At 39.5% G+C, this 16,665-nt stretch overlaps 1 protein-coding gene and 2 long non-coding RNA genes across 3 annotated transcripts; 2 read left to right on the top strand and 1 right to left on the bottom strand.

The window, feature by feature from the left end:
- The first annotated feature begins 794 nt into the window (after positions 1 to 794).
- Positions 795 to 5,508, top strand: LOC140345023 (uncharacterized). The gene is made up of 4 exons (XR_011923732.1): positions 795 to 1,788; positions 1,971 to 2,042; positions 4,083 to 4,138; positions 5,020 to 5,508. It is a non-coding gene; the product is annotated as an uncharacterized lncRNA (long non-coding RNA).
- Positions 5,509 to 7,810: 2,302 nt separating this feature from the next.
- On the top strand, positions 7,811 to 13,827 carry LOC140345024 (glycerol-3-phosphate acyltransferase 2, mitochondrial-like). Its single transcript, XM_072432195.1, has 6 exons — positions 7,811 to 7,882; positions 7,966 to 8,097; positions 10,338 to 10,455; positions 10,638 to 10,709; positions 12,751 to 12,806; positions 13,688 to 13,827. Exons 1-6 carry the CDS (start codon positions 7,826 to 7,828, stop codon positions 13,814 to 13,816), a joined length of 564 nt encoding a protein of 187 aa, XP_072288296.1. The 5' UTR covers positions 7,811 to 7,825; the 3' UTR covers positions 13,817 to 13,827.
- A 22-nt stretch (positions 13,828 to 13,849) lies between these two features.
- Positions 13,850 to 15,843, bottom strand: LOC140345025 (uncharacterized). Its single transcript, XR_011923733.1, has 2 exons — positions 15,749 to 15,843; positions 13,850 to 14,178 (listed from the first exon to the last, which is right to left on the bottom strand). It is a non-coding gene; the product is annotated as an uncharacterized lncRNA (long non-coding RNA).
- Positions 15,844 to 16,665: the final 822 nt, after the last annotated feature.

The following is a 16,665-nucleotide window of genomic DNA, read 5'->3' as shown; positions in this document are numbered from 1 at the left end:
ATTGTTGTCTGAGATAATTGGTCATCTTTGTCATCCTATGTAAGCATTCTTCAGTAGTATACTTCAAACAACACGATGCCACATCCCAGACTGTTAAAAATGTAATACAGCTAGTAAGAGGAAAATAGGTAATGTTTAGACATCTACAGTCCACAAAATACAATTCTTATTAAAATGCCAGCAAACGATTGATAATAAATTAAGAGACATCCAAACAGAAAATTCTCTGTGACGTAGTCTTAATTTCAATTCAGACCGTTTCTCAGATGTTTAGTACCTCAGGAATCATTGAGACCTATTGGAACATACAGTAACAAGAAAGTGGTAAAAAACAATTCTGAAATATACATAAAAAATTAATCATCAGAGTTTATTACTATCATAAATCATCCAATCTCGGCATTTTCCAACTCCACAGAGTGAACCACAGGGATTGGATGGCTGTTTTCTGTAAGTTTGTCATCTTGTCTGTATTCATAAAACTACATTGTGTTCAGAAAGCCATACCGGTAAAAATGTCAGTGAAATTACATGAAATTACATGTGGACCCTTCTGCATTACTGTGGGATATTACTAAATGAAACATTTCTGGGAACTCTCGTTGCTTTCATATTATATAGTAAAATAATAATTTAGTTTAATTCAGGTTCAAGTGAATTTCGATAGGAAAGAACTGAAATACCCACCTCTTAGATTGTAAGCTCTTCGGGGCAGGGTCCTCTTGTCCTCCTGTGTCACTGTCTTCATCTGCCATTTGCAACCCCTCATTAATGTACAGCACTGCGTAATATATTGGCGCTATATAAATCCTGTTTATTAATAATAATAGAATTTTGGGCAGTACTATGCCGTAATGCAGCAAACATGGACTTTGGTTTATAGTTTTCTGTTGATGGGTTGTATTCAGACTGGCAGTGAGATCACTGCTTCCTCATTGCAGTGAACCCGCCGCCTTGTGGGAGATGCTACAGGTAGTTCCTACCCATGGCAGCCCCCTACACAATAAATGAGGAGTGGGGGGGGGGGGCCCACTGTCAAATCTGAAGACACTAGTGTTTTAGGAACAGGGTGCCAGTCATCTGGAGATCCCGCGCAAGGTCTGAACTTACCCTTATTGTCTGAAACTCATTGCTGTATTGGTCTGATCTATTCCCTGTATCCCTAACCCAGGTGAAGTGCAATTCTACACGTTGATATCTTCACAGGGTCTGTATGTGCAGACAGATAATGGCTGGAGGGAGGGCCCTTCAGGGTGTTGTAGATGGCTTCACATGTCACATGAAAGCTGTATTACTAAAAGGACTAAAATCCAAAGAAAAAAAGAGGTAGCCAAGGACAGTCAGGCCAGGGGAGAAAAGAGGGCACAGACGATGATGGATCTCTTCTAGCCAGGAAAAAAGGCAGACTGGATCTGATTTGCTGCAGCTTCTAAACTTCTGTACATTGTAAGAAGCCCATACTGTGCAGTGGTACCAGAATAAATAGTTTCAATATAGGAGAGCAGCCTGTATAGCTGTCAGATTTCAATGAAGGGAAGGACAGATGGGGTTAGATGAGAGATTTCAATGAGGGTGTGACTGGAGGGCAGATTAGATGAAAGGAAGTCTGGGGGACAGATTTCACGCCACCACTTATTAACCTTTTTTTCACCATTTTTGTCCTTTACCAGTTGGTCATCGGTGATCGCGCTAATTTCTTTGTCTTTCTGTGCCACCTTTTAAGCCCGGTGCTGAAGACATATGAGAGGGCTGCGTCATTCTTGCTGGATAATGGAACCCGTGGAACCGGTATGAAGAGTGGGAAAGGCACGAGGCATGAAAGTATTTTGGTGTCTCTATACCTGAAACGTGCAGAATAATTTGAATCCACAAGGCGGGGGCACCATGTCCTAGATGAAAAGACATTGAGTTTGCAGGAGGTGCAGAATAAAGATAATTAAAATAAATGAATACATCTTTGTTTTCCACAGAAACAGAAGCAGACTATGTGGATCGACTGCATCAGTACCTAGAGCTGAAAGCAGAAGAGGATGGGTCTTATGGTACGCTCGTGCTTTGTGTTTACCAGACAATAAGAGTTTTAACGCTTGATAGCTATTAAATAACCTACATAAATAGAAGCAGAAACATCTTTATAAATATACAAGAATCTAACCAGTCTTATTTTCTAACATAGTTACTTTGTCAGTTTTAAAAAAGACATACCTCCATCAAGTTCACCCACTAGGGAAATAAACATATTCCAGATAAAACCCTATAAACTTAGTTGATCCAGAAGAAGGCAAAAAACCCTTATAAACCCTGGTTCAATTAACTCCATAAGGGTAAGAAATTTCTTCCGGATTCCATAAGGCAGTCAGATGTTCCCTGCATCAGCAGTCTCTGTTGTTATTTCTTAAAAACTTTAATACTCAATTATATTATAAATTAGGGATCCTAATCTTACATTCATACTTATGACTGCGCTGATTGTTACAGTTGAGCTAGCCACCTGCCCTAACCCTAGCGAGCCCTGGCATCTTTTCCTGACCCTGGTTACATGATAGCTGGCCAACATACTAACCCTAGCTAGCCCTTGCTAACCGAATTCCAAAATCAAGCACTGACCCTGGAATAAATGGGCGTTCACTGTCACCCCTATTTAGTGTACAGCACAATGTGTTGGTGCTATATAAATCCTGTTCAATAATAAAAATAAATTAATTTAGGAGTAAGCATTACCACATGGGCTATCCAGGGTTTAAGCAGCAGGTCAGCCACTCTGTAACCCTCACGGCAGCCATCCCTGTAAACAAGGGTTAAATGGGAATACAGTGCTGGAAGAAAGGTCCAATACTCACTGATTTGTTTTTTTGTTGTTTTTTTTTTTACATTATTACAATTTTTTAAATTACAAAGTAAATAATAGATTATTTTTTACACATAACATATTGTCTAAGATTGGATGCACAATCAGTATCTCTGTTACAGCAAACTTATCTCCGAATTAATAATGATATAATAAATTATGCTTTTAACAACAAATGTTGATATACTGTATAAGTAGTGCCTTTAAAGTGGAGGATGTGGCACTAAAAAGTATGAAACCGATCCTTAGCTCATTAACAATAAAAGACCCAAAGTGTTACAAAGCATTAAACATTCTTCATGCAAACTTAAAGAAGCCCATAAAGTACTCTTCCAGTGTCTCTACACTGGTTGTAGCAAACATAGAGACTGACAGTCTGAAATTGGATGATTTTCTTTATAAAGCTCATGTCTAAACAGTATTTACTTGCACAGTTCTTCACGATTGCCGTTACATTTTACACTTTACTAAGAAGGAAAGGGTATAAACCTGTCAGGTGTTTTTCCCAAAGGCATTAAATAAGGGGGATTTTTGTAGACAAAACAGGAAGTGAAAATAACTCAAGTAAAATTTTGTCTTCATTGTCACCAAAACAAGTGGCCTTTTTGGTAGATTTCCTTCCATTCCTGGCCTGGTAGATTTTTATCATATTTAATTATTGGTCAGTAGGAGACACTGGGGATCACTTACCATAGGGCGATCAGTTTGTTCACCAGAACAATGGTGAGATTTATACACATATAACACAATGTTTCTGTTTGCATTTGTGAAGGTGGGAGCTGAAAAAAAATCACCAGCAGGATAATGGTCTTATGATTAATAAACACTATATAGCGCCAACATATTACGTAGCGATATACATTAAATAGGAGTTGCAAATGACAGACATACAGACAGTGACACAGGAGGAGGAGAGGACCCTGACCTGAAGAGCTTACACTCTAGGAGGTGGGGGAAGTATCACACAACAGGATTATCATTTTTTGCAGGTTACCTTGAATTGACAAACCACCAGATATAACGAGGGACTTTTGGCTGCTTTATAGTTTACCAGATAGAGGCAAACCCTATGACAGGAACCAGTGGTGTTTCAGACTCCCTAAATTTGCATCTTCCCAAAATATGGTGGATTTAGCATCACACTTATCACAACAGAATTATTCCGGAGATCATTGTGACTGCTCACCATATTATAATGTGTTTCCCCACTCAATCGGTGTCTTCTCTCTTTCAGAATGTACAGAACGCTCATTGGCTGCCTACTCTGTAGAAACGTTCAAAGATCTAGGGGTAGGTAGTCACCTCCATTGTTTCTTGTATTTTGTTTGTATGCAAAACCGGATAGAATCAGGACTTCTTTTTTAAAAGCGGGGAGGGGGATATGTTGGAGTTGCATCAAAATGTGTAGTTACTAAACTATTCATCGTGGAAACACCCTGTAAGGACTGCTAATTTGGAAAAAGCTTTAGCCCCAGAGTCAGGACACCACAATTTGTTCCTTGACCATGCTCAGATCCTTTCACTTTCCTTACCCAAATTTCCTGCTTCCATGACATCACCTTCAATGATAATGATACTTTGATCTGTGTTTCTCGACTTTTATACCATAGGGGAACCCTTGCAAAACTTTCAGGTCTTCTGGGAACCCCTTCTATAATTACTATATCCACAGATACACGTAGTGTATCCACAGTACATTAGTGTGGTCAATAAGAAGAATGTCTCTCACATTGCTGGCCATTGGGAAGAATGTCCCCCTTACAGATAGCCAAAATGATCATTGGTGTCATTTGCTGATCTGAGAGAGACAAACTGCTCATTACTTAACAAACCCCCTGGCAAACTCTGGAGAAACCCTGGTTGAGAACCATTACCTTAGACAATGCCAGTGTCTGTGGTCATTCACTTATTTCTACATAAAACTGTAAATCTGTTAGTTTGCTTTTTATACAGTAGGATTTGGAGAAAATGAATTGGAACTTTCTAGCAGTGCTGTCAATTCTCCAAATTACGTGATGTGTTCAGTTTCATTACTTGCTGTGCCTCAATCTGCTTTCCATTGCTGTGTATAATAATAAATAGGAAAAGCCTCATATTGACTTTAAAATGCTGATATTTTTCAATTCTTATGACTAACATTAGGTTGTGCTCATTTCTCTGTGACTCTGCAGGTCTTTCAGTGTTCCCCCAGCAAAGATGGATCTATGTTTCACCTGTCCGAGACTTTCCTTCTGAAGGAAAACTGCAGCAAACTTGTATCATTCATCCAGCAGTTTATATACAAAGGAAAAGCTCTATAAACCCCTCCCAGGTGAAGAAATACCAGAACATAATTGTGTTATCACTTTGTTTATACACAAATTATTTGTTTTATGTACAAACTTGAAAAGGTTGCATTTATTTTAGTTGGTTAGACGTTCATTTTGTTGATTTGGACCTGCTAATGGGTGTAGAGATTAGTGGTCTGTTGGTTATGATTAGGACTGGATTGGGACCTTGTAGTCACTGATCACTCTGCTCCTAAAATGTGAATCATTTATTATTAAATCTGAATATTTTACACCACAGCGGCTGCTTAGATGATGTTATGTACCCGTCTTCACATCACAGGGTTTCTGATCGTTCCCAGTTCATCTATTTCACACTCGACCACATCTCCTGCCTGGAAAACAAAAGATATCATAAAAAGTTAGAATGCAATGTGTTTGTGTGTCAAAACTGTCTCCAAACTGAGATGAACCATTAGGCTTTCACTTCTTTACTGGGGACCAGGCTGAGATGTGTGTACCCTGAAATGCAGGCTTACACCCACCACCCCCACCCACCTATTCACTCTTAGAGTTAAAGCTGACCTAAACTGAAAAAACAAAAACCCTCCAGTAGTACCATTCACACAGAGCCAGCTGCTGGGGTAATGTAACTCCTGCCCATGCACGGGGGTTCCATGAATGAACAGGATCGCCATCGCCACAGAATTCGATGACAAGTCCTGGAGCTGCTTATGCTGCAGGGTGACTGCACACTGTATGTGTATACTTGCTGATCATGGCACAAGCTCACCACCCACCAACAAGAACCGTGGTCCTATTTCTTTACCACATCCTCGACACCAATATTTGAAACAAGTGTTTGAATATGTTGGCATCTGCTCAAGCGGCTATATCAATTCTGCAGTGCATGGACAAACCTTTAGTATTCTATACAATATAAAGGGGATATAAAAGTCCCCCCCCCAAGCTTTGAGCTACCTCAGAAGCATCTGTTGCAGGTCCCGCACTTTGAGCCTCTTCCTGAGAAGTACCCAAGGCAGCCGCCTCTTTTACCCCTAGCCTTGCAGTTTTTCTTTTAACGTGCACTTTAACCCTACAATCAAGTACAGGTAAAGTCAATATATGACACTAAAACCACTCATGCCTTCCCACATTTGTGCATGCAGGAGGGCTAAAAAGCCGAATCTCTGCACCACAAATGGTCACTACACCACCAGAAAATTCTTCTTTCCCATTTGATGGGTATAAGTAACTTTCACATTACACTGCTCATCACCAAATCAAAATATAACTCCACTTTATTTTATATGCATTGCTTCTAGTGTTACAAGTGACACAAATATTCTAATAATTGGCTGCATAATAACTGGGAATGCCTACCTGCTATATTGACGTGAGAAGTCCCAGTGTGATACAAAATGTTTCCAGAAGCAAATACAAATTATACATAAAAGAACACAACCCTCTGTTACCATAGTTACAAGCAATCAAAGTGCACATATTTAGCTATTGTAGATAATGAGCTGCGCGACCATTGTTCCAGGACACCTATTCCAGTTGACAGCAGGATTACCTTTTTTACCATTACCATTTTTTTTTTGCTATGGAAAGAAAATTGAAAAGGGTGGACAAGCTACCCTTTAGCCTAATAATCAATTTTTGATGATAAGGCTTCTTTATAAGCTGTCACGGCATCCATTCGGCTTTCTTGTCTTTTAAAGGTTGTTTTTCTTTTCTCTATACATTTGTTAAATTAAAGCAGAAGTGTCAGTCATTGTCATGTCAAAGCAGATATGTCAGTTCTTGTCAGCTAAAGAACTGATTACGTGTGTATATATATATATACAGTGCTATGCTGTGAGAGTTATTATAAAACTCCAAAAGATAAAAAAAGATTTTTTTTTCATGTGTTCACTTTTTAATGCATATTTATAATGCATAAATCTTAGCTTGCTCAGTTTTGTCAGCTAAACACTTAGGGCTCCATTTGTAAAACAGGAAACCTGAAATTCCCTGGTGGGAATCAATTACTGCCATTGAAACACATGGACCTGCAAGATTCCCACAAGGGAATATTTTTCCCTTATTGTCTGAAATTCATTGCTCCATTGGTTTGATCTCTTCCCAGTATTCCTAACCAGGTGCAGTGCAATTCTTCATATGTTAATATTTTTACTGGGTGCTTCTGTATATAATTCAGGCCGATCATGGCTTGTGGCAAGAAAAAGGGAAAAAACATTTTAACTATTGCCACAACTGTTGCAAGCAGACTTTGGACCAAAAAAGCGGTCCACTGTTTGCTTTTGTCCCCCCTTTCTTCTCTTATTGCTGAGGTGCCACAAAATTAAAATCTCCTTTTTGATAGCTTCTGCTAGCAAGGCCAAGGTAACATCATCCTCCTTTTTTGTAAGATCCCTGCATTCCAAATGTCACTGAGAGGACACCCCAAGGACTGCTGAATTTTCTCATGTTATTTGAAGTGCTTAGCATTCCCTGGGACCTTGTCGGTGGCTGATGAAGTCACTCCCTGCAAGAGGGTAGCTGAAGTAATGGGGGGTATCTTTTTTTTTTTCCAGTACAGGTGTGTATGTGATATAGTAAGGAGGAGGGGCTGCACAGGTAAATTTCTGACTGTTTATGTAGTCCAAGGCATTTTAAATATCTTCTGTCTTTCCTTGTTTTGCAGCCATGTCAGCCCCTGTATACTATGTGCCAGGATATTCTGGACAAGCTGGTTTACTGTGGCCTTCTTGCCATGTATGAAGTAAGGTTCACATTCATGACAGACAGTCATTTTCATATATTAGTTGACAGTAAGCTGACATAAGCTTCTGTATGTCTTCTCAGGACCCCGATGCACCTCTAGCTTGTGACACGGGAAGAAGGTGTTTTGTAGACAGACTTGCATGGAGATCTATTGATGACTTGTCAGACAGTGACAGCGACTTCATGGAAGAGAAAATAAAACGACACTACAAGGTATGGCATGGGTGGGTGGCATGGATGACTGCAAGATCTGCATCATTCATTATGCAACTGTCTGTGTACCTGGTGAGAGTTAGGGGAAACTTTTTGAGTACAGACTGGCTGCTCTATCTGCCTAATGCACTGCAATTGTTTGTCATTTCAAATGCTTTCTAATGTACAAATCTTTACATTTCCCCTTTTACTGAAAAATTATATTATACCGCTTTCCTGATTCTCTGCCATTAACTCATTATGAATAAAGTCCCAAATCAGTATGCAGAGGGTTTTATACTAATGGCTTAAGGGGAAGGGCATACCTAGCTATAGTGACACAAGGACTTTCGAAAGTCACTATTTGCATTAATTCAGGTTGTAGCAGGGAATTGAGGAGTCATCCAGAAATTCTAAGGTTCACCTAGGTTTTAATAGGGTGTTAAAAAACCTGTCTAAATCTACATCATAATATAAACTAACCTAGAACTAACTGTTGTCTGTTTCATACTGCAAACAGGGACGGGGCACGTTTTTTTGGAATAAGGCCAGGCCAGGGAGTTAGCAGGGCTTCAATGAACCATTCACAGAATTGTTGTCTGAGATAATTGGTCATCTTTGTCATCCTATGTAAGCATTCTTCAGTAGTATACTTCAAACAACACGATGCCACATCCCAGACTGTTAAAAATGTAATACAGCTAGTAAGAGGAAAATAGGTACTGTTTAGACATCTACAGTCCACAAAATACAATTCTTATTAAAATGCCAGCAAACGATTGATAATAAATTAAGAGACATCCAAACAGAAAATTCTCTGTGACGTAGTCTTAATTTCAATTCAGACCGTTTCTCAGATGTTTAGTACCTCAGGAATCATTGAGACCTATTGGAACATACAGTAACAAGAAAGTGGTAAAAAACAATTCTGAAATATACATAAAAAATTAATCATCAGAGTTTATTACTATCATAAATCATCCAATCTCGGCATTTTCCAACTCCACAGAGTGAACCACAGGGATTGTATGGCTGTTTTCTGTAAGTTTGTCATCTTGTCTGTATTCATAAAACTACATTGTGTTCAGAAAGCCATACCGGTAAAAATGTCAGTGAAATTACATGAAATTACATGTGGACCCTTCTGCATTACTGTGGGATATTACTAAATGAAACATTTCTGGGAACTCTCTTTGCTTTCATATTATATAGTAAAATAATAATTTAGTTTAATTCAGGTTCAAGTGAATTTCGATAGGAAAGAACTGAAATACCCACCTCTTAGATTGTAAGCTCTTCGGGGCAGGGTCCTCTTGTCCTCCTGTGTCACTGTCTTCATCTGCCATTTGCAACCCCTCATTAATGTACAGCACTGCGTAATATATTGGCGCTATATAAATCCTGTTTATTAATAATAATAGAATTTTGGGCAGTACTATGCCGTAATGCAGCAAACATGGACTTTGGTTTATAGTTTTCTGTTGATGGGTTGTATTCAGACTGGCAGTGAGATCACTGCTTCCTCATTGCAGTGAACCCGCCGCCTTGTGGGAGATGCTACAGGTAGTTCCTACCCATGGCAGCCCCCTACACAATAAATGAGGAGTGGGGGGGGGGGGCCCACTGTCAAATCTGAAGACACTAGTGTTTTAGGAACAGGGTGCCAGTCATCTGGAGATCCCGCGCAAGGTCTGAACTTACCCTTATTGTCTGAAACTCATTGCTGTATTGGTCTGATCTATTCCCTGTATCCCTAACCCAGGTGAAGTGCAATTCTACACGTTGATATCTTCACAGGGTCTGTATGTGCAGACAGATAATGGCTGGAGGGAGGGCCCTTCAGGGTGTTGTAGATGGCTTCACATGTCACATGAAAGCTGTATTACTAAAAGGACTAAAATCCAAAGAAAAAAAGAGGTAGCCAAGGACAGTCAGGCCAGGGGAGAAAAGAGGGCACAGACGATGATGAATCTCTTCTAGCCAGGAAAAAAGGCAGACTGGATCTGATTTGCTGCAGCTTCTAAACTTCTGTACATTGTAAGAAGCCCACACTGTGCAGTGGTACCAGAATAAATAGTTTCAATATAGGAGAGCAGCCTGTATAGCTGTCAGATTTCAATGAAGGGAAGGACAGATGGGGTTAGATGAGAGATTTCAATGAGGGTGTGACTGGAGGGCAGATTAGATGAAAGGAAGTCTGGGGGACAGATTTCACGCCACCACTTATTAACCTTTTTTTCACCATTTTTGTCCTTTACCAGTTGGTCATCGGTGATCGCGCTAATTTCTTTGTCTTTCTGTGCCACCTTTTAAGCCCGGTGCTGAAGACATATGAGAGGGCTGCGTCATTCTTGCTGGATAATGGAACCCGTGGAACCGGTATGAAGAGTGGGAAAGGCACGAGGCATGAAAGTATTTTGGTGTCTCTATACCTGAAACGTGCAGAATAATTTGAATCCACAAGGCGGGGGCACCATGTCCTAGATGAAAAGACATTGAGTTTGCAGGAGGTGCAGAATAAAGATAATTAAAATAAATGAATACATCTTTGTTTTCCACAGAAACAGAAGCAGACTATGTGGATCGACTGCATCAGTACCTAGAGCTGAAAGCAGAAGAGGATGGGTCTTATGGTACGCTCGTGCTTTGTGTTTACCAGACAATAAGAGTTTTAACGCTTGATAGCTATTAAATAACCTACATAAATAGAAGCAGAAACATCTTTATAAATATACAAGAATCTAACCAGTCTTATTTTCTAACATAGTTACTTTGTCAGTTTTAAAAAAGACATACCTCCATCAAGTTCACCCACTAGGGAAATAAACATATTCCAGATAAAACCCTATAAACTTAGTTGATCCAGAAGAAGGCAAAAAACCCTTATAAACCCTGGTTCAATTAACTCCATAAGGGTAAGAAATTTCTTCCGGATTCCATAAGGCAGTCAGATGTTCCCTGCATCAGCAGTCTCTGTTGTTATTTCTTAAAAACTTTAATACTCAATTATATTATAAATTAGGGATCCTAATCTTACATTCATACTTATGACTGCGCTGATTGTTACAGTTGAGCTAGCCACCTGCCCTAACCCTAGCGAGCCCTGGCATCATTTTCCTGACCCTGGTTACATGATAGCTGGCCAACATACTAACCCTAGCTAGCCCTTGCTAACCGAATTCCAAAATCAAGCACTGACCCTGGAATAAATGGGCGTTCACTGTCACCCCTATTTAGTGTACAGCACAATGTGTTGGTGCTATATAAATCCTGTTCAATAATAAAAATAAATTAATTTAGGAGTAAGCATTACCACATGGGCTATCCAGGGTTTAAGCAGCAGGTCAGCCACTCTGTAACCCTCACGGCAGCCATCCCTGTAAACAAGGGTTAAATGGGAATACAGTGCTGGAAGAAAGGTCCAATACTCACTGATTTGTTTTTTTGTTGTTTTTTTTTTTACATTATTACAATTTTTTAAATTACAAAGTAAATAATAGATTATTTTTTACACATAACATATTGTCTAAGATTGGATGCACAATCAGTATCTCTGTTACAGCAAACTTATCTCCGAATTAATAATGATATAATAAATTATGCTTTTAACAACAAATGTTGATATACTGTATAAGTAGTGCCTTTAAAGTGGAGGATGTGGCACTAAAAAGTATGAAACCGATCCTTAGCTCATTAACAATAAAAGACCCAAAGTGTTACAAAGCATTAAACATTCTTCATGCAAACTTAAAGAAGCCCATAAAGTACTCTTCCAGTGTCTCTACACTGGTTGTAGCAAACATAGAGACTGACAGTCTGAAATTGGATGATTTTCTTTATAAAGCTCATGTCTAAACAGTATTTACTTGCACAGTTCTTCACGATTGCCGTTACATTTTACACTTTACTAAGAAGGAAAGGGTATAAACCTGTCAGGTGTTTTTCCCAAAGGCATTAAATAAGGGGGATTTTTGTAGACAAAACAGGAAGTGAAAATAACTCAAGTAAAATTTTGTCTTCATTGTCACCAAAACAAGTGGCCTTTTTGGTAGATTTCCTTCCATTCCTGGCCTGGTAGATTTTTATCATATTTAATTATTGGTCAGTAGGAGACACTGGGGATCACTTACCATAGGGCGATCAGTTTGTTCACCAGAACAATGGTGAGATTTATACACATATAACACAATGTTTCTGTTTGCATTTGTGAAGGTGGGAGCTGAAAAAAAATCACCAGCAGGATAATGGTCTTATGATTAATAAACACTATATAGCGCCAACATATTACGTAGCGATATACATTAAATAGGAGTTGCAAATGACAGACATACAGACAGTGACACAGGAGGAGGAGAGGACCCTGACCTGAAGAGCTTACACTCTAGGAGGTGGGGGAAGTATCACACAACAGGATTATCATTTTTTGCAGGTTACCTTGAATTGACAAACCACCAGATATAACGAGGGACTTTTGGCTGCTTTATAGTTTACCAGATAGAGGCAAACCCTATGACAGGAACCAGTGGTGTTTCAGACTCCCTAAATTTGCATCTTCCCAAAATATGGTGGATTTAGCATCACACTTATCACAACAGAATTATTCCGGAGATCATTGTGACTGCTCACCATATTATAATGTGTTTCCCCACTCAATCGGTGTCTTCTCTCTTTCAGAATGTACAGAACGCTCATTGGCTGCCTACTCTGTAGAAACGTTCAAAGATCTAGGGGTAGGTAGTCACCTCCATTGTTTCTTGTATTTTGTTTGTATGCAAAACCGGATAGAATCAGGACTTCTTTTTTAAAAGCGGGGAGGGGGATATGTTGGAGTTGCATCAAAATGTGTAGTTACTAAACTATTCATCGTGGAAACACCCTGTAAGGACTGCTAATTTGGAAAAAGCTTTAGCCCCAGAGTCAGGACACCACAATTTGTTCCTTGACCATGCTCAGATCCTTTCACTTTCCTTACCCAAATTTCCTGCTTCCATGACATCACCTTCAATGATAATGATACTTTGATCTGTGTTTCTCGACTTTTATACCATAGGGGAACCCTTGCAAAACTTTCAGGTCTTCTGGGAACCCCTTCTATAATTACTATATCCACAGATACACGTAGTGTATCCACAGTACATTAGTGTGGTCAATAAGAAGAATGTCTCTCACATTGCTGGCCATTGGGAAGAATGTCCCCCTTACAGATAGCCAAAATGATCATTGGTGTCATTTGCTGATCTGAGAGAGACAAACTGCTCATTACTTAACAAACCCCCTGGCAAACTCTGGAGAAACCCTGGTTGAGAACCATTACCTTAGACAATGCCAGTGTCTGTGGTCATTCACTTATTTCTACATAAAACTGTAAATCTGTTAGTTTGCTTTTTATACAGTAGGATTTGGAGAAAATGAATTGGAACTTTCTAGCAGTGCTGTCAATTCTCCAAATTACGTGATGTGTTCAGTTTCATTACTTGCTGTGCCTCAATCTGCTTTCCATTGCTGTGTATAATAATAAATAGGAAAAGCCTCATATTGACTTTAAAATGCTGATATTTTTCAATTCTTATGACTAACATTAGGTTGTGCTCATTTCTCTGTGACTCTGCAGGTCTTTCAGTGTTCCCCCAGCAAAGATGGATCTATGTTTCACCTGTCCGAGACTTTCCTTCTGAAGGAAAACTGCAGCAAACTTGTATCATTCATCCAGCAGTTTATATACAAAGGAAAAGCTCTATAAACCCCTCCCAGGTGAAGAAATACCAGAACATAATTGTGTTATCACTTTGTTTATACACAAATTATTTGTTTTATGTACAAACTTGAAAAGGTTGCATTTATTTTAGTTGGTTAGACGTTCATTTTGTTGATTTGGACCTGCTAATGGGTGTAGAGATTAGTGGTCTGTTGGTTATGATTAGGACTGGATTGGGACCTTGTAGTCACTGATCACTCTGCTCCTAAAATGTGAATCATTTATTATTAAATCTGAATATTTTACACCACAGCGGCTGCTTAGATGATGTTATGTACCCGTCTTCACATCACAGGGTTTCTGATCGTTCCCAGTTCATCTATTTCACACTCGACCACATCTCCTGCCTGGAAAACAAAAGATATCATAAAAAGTTAGAATGCAATGTGTTTGTGTGTCAAAACTGTCTCCAAACTGAGATGAACCATTAGGCTTTCACTTCTTTACTGGGGACCAGGCTGAGATGTGTGTACCCTGAAATGCAGGCTTACACCCACCACCCCCACCCACCTATTCACTCTTAGAGTTAAAGCTGACCTAAACTGAAAAAACAAAAACCCTCCAGTAGTACCATTCACACAGAGCCAGCTGCTGGGATAATGTACCTCCTGCCCACGCACGGGGGTTCCATGAATGAACAGGATCGCCATCGCCACAGAATTCGATGACAAGTCCTGGAGCTGCTTATGCTGCAGGGTGACTGCACACTGTATGTGTATACTTGCTGATCATGGCACAAGCTCACCACCCACCAACAAGAACCGTGGTCCTATTTCTTTACCACATCCTCGACACCAATATTTGAAACAAGTGTTTGAATATGTTGGCATCTGCTCAAGCGGCTATATCAATTCTGCAGTGCATGGACAAACCTTTAGTATTCTATACAATATAAAGGGGATATAAAAGTCCCCCCCCCAAGCTTTGAGCTACCTCAGAAGCATCTGTTGCAGGTCCCGCACTTTGAGCCTCTTCCTGAGAAGTACCCAAGGCAGCCGCCTCTTTTACCCCTAGCCTTGCAGTTTTTCTTTTAACGTGCACTTTAACCCTACAATCAAGTACAGGTAAAGTCAATATATGACACTAAAACCACTCATGCCTTCCCACATTTGTGCATGCAGGAGGGCTAAAAAGCCGAATCTCTGCACCACAAATGGTCACTACACCACCAGAAAATTCTTCTTTCCCATTTGATGGGTATAAGTAACTTTCACATTACACTGCTCATCACCAAATCAAAATATAACTCCACTTTATTTTATATGCATTGCTTCTAGTGTTACAAGTGACACAAATATTCTAATAATTGGCTGCATAATAACTGGGAATGCCTACCTGCTATATTGACGTGAGAAGTCCCAGTGTGATACAAAATGTTTCCAGAAGCAAATACAAATTATACATAAAAGAACACAACCCTCTGTTACCATAGTTACAAGCAATCAAAGTGCACATATTTAGCTATTGTAGATAATGAGCTGCCGGTTGAATGGTAAATTAATAATATTGTTATAGCCAAACAACAAATGTTGTATAAGAGGAACCAGATAAACAGGAAATATAATTTTTTTAGATGATTTAATGCAATCACCAACGCATTTCATGAGTCAGATCAATCCTTCATCAGGGTTTGAAGGAAAAGTACCTGCCTGAAAAGCTGAATGCAATGTGCTGAGAAAATGACAACAGAGTTTAATTTCCAAATTTGGGATTCTGAGTCTTTTTTAGTGGACCAATTTCTTTCACGCCCAGATGACTTCTCTGTTCAGGTGTCTCTGTGACAGATCACAAAAGATCGTTTCCAGTGACAATCGTCTGAAATCTGTACAGTGTTTTGGCCAATTAAAGAGAGAGTACTTTTAGGGGTCATCTCTATGTATATTTTGAACACTCTGATCCCCAATAAAGCAAACTCACCTTTAGGAATACCGGAGGCTTCCTAAACACACCGACTCCTGGGGGCGTTCCAGTTAGAAAAACATCTCCTGGATACAGTGTGACAAATCTGGAAAGAGAAATGAATAAACTATTGTAATGATTCTGCATATAGAGTATCTAATTCTCAAAAACAATCCTCAAATCTCCCTGACTGGCCCGGACCTCTTCTGTGAGCTTTATGAAGGTGAAAAAGAACAATGCTTACCACTGAAGGGGTTATATTAACATCATTGTCCAAGCTCATTAACTTCTATAGAGAAATTTTCATTATCTAGGAAAAGTGAGGATCAAGTTACCCATTCACATGACATGTCAGTCAGCTTGGTCAGGATACAATCTCATGCCAATGGGAGGCCTATGGGTCTGGGATGTACATTAGGTAGGCTGGTACACTTGTCCTGTTTGCCTCTATTGTACTCGTTGATAAGTCAGTGCCAACTCCTGCTCCGTAGTGGGAGGACTGCATGCCCGATATACATAAGCCTGCAGGTTTATGACTAATATACTTTTCTTTTTCTCCCTTCGTTAGTAAAGCTGACATTGACATTGCTGAGCTAGATTGCTATATACGGTTTGCTAATGACCTCAATTTTCTACTACTGGGAGGGTTGCAGCGGGATACCTCCTGCTTTGTCTTCCTATCTCAATGGAAGAGAATGTATTCAGTTCTTGTTTGCTCTGCCGTCACTGGAAACGTTTGCTATAAACATTTTTACTTTAATTGTTGTGGTGGTCCATTGGCAAAGGTCAGTCATTGTGACCATAATTAGGTGTACAGGTTCCGGATGTGACCCAGATCAACATGTTAATATCTGGACACCAGGACCCCCTTATTTCTCCATAGACCCTATTCAGGCTTATATGTCTAACTGAACATCTGGACACTTTGAACTGCA

The sequence above is a fragment of the Pyxicephalus adspersus genome, unplaced genomic scaffold (genome assembly GCF_032062135.1).
Source record: "Pyxicephalus adspersus unplaced genomic scaffold, UCB_Pads_2.0 Sca356, whole genome shotgun sequence".
Classification (NCBI taxonomy): domain Eukaryota; kingdom Metazoa; phylum Chordata; class Amphibia; order Anura; family Pyxicephalidae; genus Pyxicephalus; species Pyxicephalus adspersus.
This window is presented reverse-complemented; position numbering and strand designations above follow the sequence as displayed.